Below are 7,752 nucleotides of genomic sequence, written 5' to 3'. Positions count from 1 at the left end.
GGAGGGATGATCAGTTGGTTGCAATCTGCAACCTTAACCCAAGATGCCACTAAATCCTACACACTAGTCCTTTAAAGGGTTGTCACTTTTCCAGATGTACTATTGTGTGGTCTGCATTGCCTCCTATGTTTTAAAAGGAAAAATAAAGATGTGAGTGAATTTAATGTCTTTCCAACTCCCCATATCTGCCAGTCTCTCAATTTCCTCCCGTTCCCTCACTGTGTGCATTAATATACTTCTCCTTTTACTGTGGCCTCTCTGAGCTGTCATTGGAATAAAAGTGCAGTTGTTGAGTTGCGTCACTCTGCTCACCAGATAAATCTGTCAAAATACAGGTGTGTGTGACTGTGTGTGTGAGAGAGTCTGTGAGTGTATGGAGATTAGTGGTTTTTCATGGTGTCAAACTTGTGGTATTGAATGCTTAACTCATTAAGAAAGAGGGTGATCAGACTTTAATGTACCGTTACTGTCCAATGTAGTTTAATTCTTGCACTCACACATTTTGATCAATAAGGCTGAATTTAAGAACATTTTGTCTTTTTTTTTTCTCATATTCACATACCACATATGTCTATATTTCACTCTGAACTTCTCTCTTCCTCTCTTATGGGACTCACTGTTTTCTTTCCTTGGTCCTGTCCATCTGCTTCCTATAACACTGGGGCAGTCTGATCTGGTTTGCAGAAAGCCCCTCTGAAAAGTCAGACATTTATTCACGTACAACCAAAATAGTCCCTTTTTTCAACAAAATAACCCCACTAAAAAAACTGTCCCGGCCCACTTTCCATAGGGTGGTCGAATCTGGACCCAATTAAAACGGGGACCCCCTAAATTTCCTTCACACCCAGCTTGAGGAAGACCCCAGATTAGAGGAATATTTTCCTTATTGTCGACTTTACTTTTTGCAGAATTCCATGGGATGATAATTGAGCCCATGTGTGCTTGGCATTCCGAGGTATTCCCATTTTGGTGGAGTGTGGATAAAAATGGCACGTTGTTACAGCCATCAGGGCGGGCACAGTTTTGACAAATGTGTTTTTTTTTCCCGTTTCTCTTCTTCTTCTGGGTTTTCACCACAATCCTTGGAACGTTGTTTGGAATTAATAGAAGAAGAAAGTCTTGGTCAGATTTCCATGTGGGAAGAGGCACAGGCTTAATTAAGATCAAATAAACAAAGTCACCTGTGAGTGATTTCAGCGTATAATGAGACACATGTTCGCTAGTTCAGATGTGCACACGCAAGGCCGCACGCGTGCATACACACTCACCGCCTCAGTTTGATAAGCACTAAAGCAGGTGTTTGTATCACTCCCTGAGTGAAATCCTGCACGTCATATGCCTCCACACAAACAGACTGGGACTGGATTTTTGTCCACACGCACACACACACACACACTCACTGAGGATTAGCCTCGGCTTCTCATAAACTCCATGACTCAACAGTGAGAGCTTGTGTTCTGCTCCCCTATGCAGTGACCCATCATCATCCTGCTCCCTCTGGCTTTGTGAGTGCTCTGCTCTAACTGGGAATGAATAGCCACTTGTTAAATAAACCCGGGACGCTGCTGAGGTATCATAGTTGTCTGCACGATATTATTCTAAGTGGTAATAATAAGAAAAGCATCAGGACGCTGTCTGACTCTCTGCTGCTCAGCTGATGGTTCTCGAGTGGTCTGCAGAGGACTGTGGGAGTCTGACTTTGATTCATGTCTTCCTAATTGTAATAGACCTGAATCCTCTAAAAACAACATGTGGATAATTCTTATGCACACACAGACACACACGTGGACACACACATACCGAGGCTTGTGTAAGACACACACACACACTCCATGAACAGGTAATTGTGCCCACCTGGGAAAACATCATTTAGTCGGGCGCCCCTTCCTTCTACTAACACTGCTCTTACAGCATGGATGTGTGTGTGTAAGAGTGACCTCTTTTACCCTTTGCTTGCTCTTTGATCCCAAATTGCATTTGACTATCAACACTCCCTAAGACCTAAACTGTCCAATTACAATACTATATTTTATAAGCTTAGCAGTTCAAGGCTTTGAGTGACTTCTTGACTTCTCTATGCAGGCCTAACAATCATCTATCAATCAGAGTCACGTTGTAGTCAAGTTGACTGTCCATCCTCAGTCTTCCACATATCAAATAAATACTTAATTTAGTCTGAGCAGCACACTTTCAAATTTCAGTTGTTTCCCTGCCTACCTTGTAAAATGAGTGGCCTCCACATACATTAGTGATTTTAATTATTGTAACATAATCGCTAAAGCATGGGCTGACAACCACCATGTTTAGGTCAAATTCCTTCACAGTCTGCTGACGGTGAAGTACTTTAGGCTACATAAATCTGTGTGTGCAAGCAAGTACTTCAAGGCTTGAGACACAAACACCTCTTTGAGCTTATGTTTGGGTTTCAAAGTGAAATTTATTGTTTTTCACTTATGTATAATGGCTCAGGAGGAGGAGAATGGTTGAAAGCACCCAAGCAGAGATGGATACTCATCTGCTCTTCTTGTCTACCTGACAGCTGTGTGTGTGTGTGAGAGCAAAGTGATGTTTTCTGATCTTTGATGTGAGTGACAAAAACAAAAACGCTTTTAAGTGAATTTTTACCAATACCAGCAAAATAAAATGCAAACCTATCTTTTCACCAACAAGTATTAACCAAATAGCAAGATTACATAATTAAAGGAGTAGCTTGACATTTTGGAAACTATGCGTATTTGCTTTCTTGCCAAGGGTTATATGAGAAGCTTCCATTCAAAATAAAGCTGGAACTAAGTTATCTTTGCTTGTCCTGAAGACCAGAAAAAGGAGAAACAACTTGCCTGGCTCTCTGCAAAAGTAACAAAATCCACCTATCAGCACCTCTATAGATCACTAATTAACATGTTTTAAAAAGTTTTTTTTAAATCCATACAAAAAAGATTTAGTTGTGTTTACCTGAGTTATGTGCTGCACCATTTCTTCAGGGTTTCAGGCCACCAGCAGATACTTCAGGAAGTCACTTATTATTTCCCAAATTGTCAAAATTCTTTAAACACACACCAGTGACTCTGATACTTAATGGTATTTCAGTGCCTCTTCCCCATTGGTGTTATTATTATTTTAACAAATTAATTAAAATACACACTATGTATAGCACACAACCTCAGTGATGGACCATACGCTAGAAAAAGGTCAAACTGACACAGCAGAACAGTTATAATATCTCGTTTCAATTTATTCTTGAAAACATAGCTGCTCTATATATTTTTTTTCTTTCACACCTAATCTTGTTAATGGGAAGGTCAAGTGGGGGTCAACAAAATTAAAAAGGTTCTTCCTATTGGACCAGCTGTTTTTAAAAAGCAAAAAGGCAAACAGCATTTTATTTCTGTGACAAGAAGAACGTGGAAGATAAATACAGATAATTTACTGCATACATGGCTCCGGCAATGATGTAAAGGCCAGAAGTCTCATGGCAGACACCTGCTGTGCTCCTTTTAATAATCCCAAACTGGTGCCAGTCATCACACACACACACACAAATGTAAGCATGCCAATAAACATGGGTAGGTGATCTGGGCAGGCCTCAGCTATCTTTGGCATCTTCTCTACTCTGGTAGCTGCTGTGCCAGGCTACCATGCCATCTGATACAAATTGACACCACCACCAGCTGTTCCCTAACCTCAGTCATGTTAATGTATCTGGCAATTTTTTTTAAATGCACGATGAGCGGGATGAGTGTGACACACTGATGTTCAGCACTCACTATATCTAATGTTAAAAACCAGCCACAGCAGTCAGCACTCTTTTACCAAAACATTTAAACAAGTTTATATTTCTACTTTGACGCTTCCTCGCTCCTGCTGTGATCCTCCATTTTGTCCAAATACTCTGTGCTCCATTTAATCGCTGTGCCATGTCATCATCTTACAAATCCTCAAAAATCCATGCAATGCATCTCTCTTGCTTCTCCCTATTTCTTTTTTTGACATTTACACCTTTTCCATTATATTGCATCCTCTGCTGCCATCTACTGGTTCAAATAGATACCGTTAGCAGGTTCCTGAAAAGTATTTTTAAACACTGTTTCTCCTTTTGGAACATTAGTAAATTGTAAGTGATGGACATCTGTGTGCAAAGCTACAAATCCACTGTTAGATTAAATAATTGCACAGAAACACTGAGGGACTGAGGTTGAAGCGCAGCTGGTAATGATGTCAGTTCGTGTCAAATGGCAGCCATTCATCCATTACGTTTCATGCTTCCAACCACTGCTCAAAATGATGTGTGTCACCCATAAGGCTGCCACCTTCTGGTAAAAATATCTGGTCAACCCTTTCCATGTCAGTTCATTAACTATAATAAAGAGTTTTGCTGTTACTTGAAATAGTAATAATGTTTTTCTCGACAGATAAAATAGAGACGTATGGGGCTTGGTTACCTTCCTTCTACAAAGCAAAGCGTTAACTGGACTTTTGTCGTGAGAGCCGCAGCATGTGTGCTTGATAGATCATTGGGCAGGGTTTTTAATAAACAGTACAAGCCCAGACGAAAGAGACATGAGATAAAAAAGGGCTATGGAAGAAATCCCAAATGGTGCCAGTTGAATTCATGGATTTATTCAACTAATTTAAATAGAAGTTTAAATCTAAATAAAGGACAATTTAAATGATGCATTTCTCATACATTTACGTAAACACTAGGAATCCCACCTCAACAAACACCATCCATAACCACAACTATATTTGAAAGTATACAAGTGAGAGCACTTGAAACCAATAACTATACAGAATTTTAAATTGGTGATATGAACACATGACAGAAGTGTTTCTCCATGTCTCTGTATGTGTCAGCTTGGAGCGAACATTCTGCATTGCAAACATTATGTAAGAAGACACCTTCTGGAAGTAAGGTCACTAACTTAGAACATATTGGCAGAAAAAAAAAAGGAATAAAAAAATAAAAAAAATAAAATAAAAATAAAAAATAGGCAGTCATGGCCGTACTTTGCAGAGACTGAACAGTTGAAAAAACAGATTGAAGCAGCACAACTCTTTTCTCTTCTCTCACACAGAAAATGACACAAAAATTCCAAAATACATCTAATACTCAACTGACACTTCATTCACTTCACTTCAATTTTCTCAAGTCTCTCTTTTTTGTGCAACATTTTGTTCCTTATTGGTGTTTGGCAGCAGAACTCCAAAAGATGTTACTACTACTACTTATTTATTAATTTACAATAAAATAATGTATCCAATTACAAACAAAATTCTCAAGTTCTAAATCCTCTGATATAACAAAACATAGGGGGGTAAAAAACACAAAACCAGTTAAAAGGACAGAGGAACAAGTTGACCCAAAACAACCCCACCACCAGACCACCCTCCTCAGTGAAGCACCACCTGGGATTTCTCACATGACCTTGTATTGTACCAAAATGCTATCGTTTGTCTCTATTTATCTTTGTGCCGCCTTTACCTTTTAAGCAGAGTTTGTCAACCTGTTTATCAAAAACCCACCCTGCAGCTTTCATGACATCAGCTGCTTCTCTTATATAAACAAGGTGACCAAGACCCATATATCATTTTCCCCTGAAGACAGCAATAATGAGAGCTGGTTTATCTTCGCTGTTTTTCATGCTTTGCCTGTTGGGTTCACAGGCTCTTGAGGTGCAAGCAAGTGAAGAAGGGGAGACCAAACCCCACAGTTCCCTGCCTAACAAAAGGCAGCCTCTGGACCCTTATAATTGCCAGACCAGCAACAACCCTGACATTTGGGAGGAGATGACAGTTCTGAGAGACATGGTGATGGTGCAGAAGATGGAGCTGTTGAACATGGAAGGCAGACTGAGGGTTACAGAGATACAGGCAGATGAGCAGAAGTTGGAGCTTGCCCTCACTAAAACCAGCCTGGAGGAGCTGAAGAGAAATTACACTGCCATGGAGGAGAGTCTGAGAACCAGCGCGAAGCAAGTGGAAGAGCTGAAGCAAGTAAACATGGAGCTGAGGGTTGATCTTAAAAACCAGACAGCTGAACTTTTGTCCCTAGAAGCCAGAGTGGCAGTCAGTGACACTGAGCTACAGCTCGTAATGTGTAAGATGGATGACTTGCAGGCTCAGAACACAGCTCAAGAAGCTGAGGTTACATCTTTAACAGGCAGGATGAACACTACTGAGCACCGACTGGATAGTCTAACCAATGCAAGTGAAAAGGTGGCATTTTATGCTGCTTTGACAAACTCAGCAGGTGTAGGGCCTTACAATACTGCAACAGTCCTAAGGTTCAGCAAGGTCTTCACCAATGTTGGTAACAGCTACAGTCCAAGCACTGGTTACTTCACTGCACCAGTGAAAGGAGTGTACTATTTCAGATTTACTATATGTGGTCATACAAGTGATGGAAACATGGGAGTTCAACTATTTCATAACGGGAAATCCATTGTTTTTAATTTGCAGGGCAAGTATTCTTCATCTTTTCAGTACCTGTCAAATGCTGTTATTCTAGAGCTGAATGTCGGTGATGAGTTACATTTGGTCCTCCCAAAGCAGAATGCAATCTATGATAATGTTAATAATCACAGCACATTCAGTGGTTTCTTGCTTTTCAATATGTGATGTTAATCCAAACCAATTTGAAACAATCCATCAAAACGTAATAAATGAAGCACCCTGACTCTGTTTGACCTAAATGGAACAGAACCTTAATTAGTATTAGCATTGGTAAAACCTTGTTTACCCGACTATTTCATATTAAAATGGCGGCTGTGAAAAAGTCTAATGTGTGCTCTGTTTTGTGAAGCCTATGCCGTCAATCTAAAATATTTACAATGTGTTACAATCAGCATGTCTTTATAATCATCCAAATAAATCTCTAAATGTATCTCTTGTGCGTATTTTCCACATGTGTTCAAACTCATGCGTAGAATTTTGCAGCATGAAAAATGGCCATCAATGGGAAGTCTGCAGATGGTTGTCAGGTTCCAAGATGTCTAAAAACACCTTGTATTTTGTCCAGAAGATGGCAGTCTTATACTGAATGCACAGATAGATGTGAGGGAGGGGCCTGGGGAGAGCTTCGGGGGAGTAATGACATGAGATGTAGTGATGTAACATAGGAGAGGAGTGATGTGTTGTTTTCAACAGAATCGGAATAATTAAGAATACTGAAAAAAACACAATATATCTGTCTCTCCATTGGTTAATATATATATATATATATGTGTCTAATATTTCTGCACAGACAGACAGACGAGAGAGAGAGATGTTGGAATGTGCAGTATATACGATTTACTATTAGCCCTCACACTATTATACTGCATTGGCCATATCACCCCTGACAAACAGTTATGCCAATATAAAGCCAGTGATCTGAAGGAACCATGAGTGCAGATGGGAAACTTTATGGGATCAGCTGGAACACAATGTGATTCCTTTCCTCCCCTCAGCCCGTGGACCTTTTTCACATCACAGTTTGGGCAGCCGTCCAACAAAACAATTAGCAAGTATGGGAATCCCGGCCCTGCTCTCATACAGACCCCTCCCTCCCTTCCCTATCTCTCTTCCTCTCTCGCTCTCTGCAGCTGGACCTGGGAGAGAGGCGGCCAAGTTTATTTTCTCCACGGTGGTCCCTTTGAGGTGGCGGCGAGGCCCCTGCCACGCCGCCGCTGATGTATTAGGTGAGGGTCCTTGAAGAGACGTCGGTGGGACTCTTTTATTACCACAGCACTCAATCTTATTGTTCCTGTTAAA

General features: G+C 40.6%; 1 protein-coding gene across 1 annotated transcript; it reads left to right on the top strand.

Moving 5' to 3' along the window:
* Window positions 1-5,626: 5,626 nt before the first annotated feature.
* Window positions 5,627-6,677, top strand: LOC118340378 (multimerin-2-like). Its single transcript, XM_035678279.1, has one exon. It carries the CDS (start codon window positions 5,641-5,643, stop codon window positions 6,616-6,618), a length of 978 nt encoding a protein of 325 aa, XP_035534172.1. The 5' UTR covers window positions 5,627-5,640; the 3' UTR covers window positions 6,619-6,677.
* Window positions 6,678-7,752: the final 1,075 nt, after the last annotated feature.

Source organism: Morone saxatilis, unplaced genomic scaffold (assembly GCF_004916995.1).
Source record: "Morone saxatilis isolate NCDOM2014 unplaced genomic scaffold, NCSU_SB_2.0 Contig7, whole genome shotgun sequence".
Lineage (NCBI taxonomy): Eukaryota > Metazoa > Chordata > Actinopteri > Moronidae > Morone > Morone saxatilis.
The sequence above is the reverse complement of the archived record's forward strand: the minus strand, read 5'-3'. Positions and strand labels throughout refer to the sequence as shown.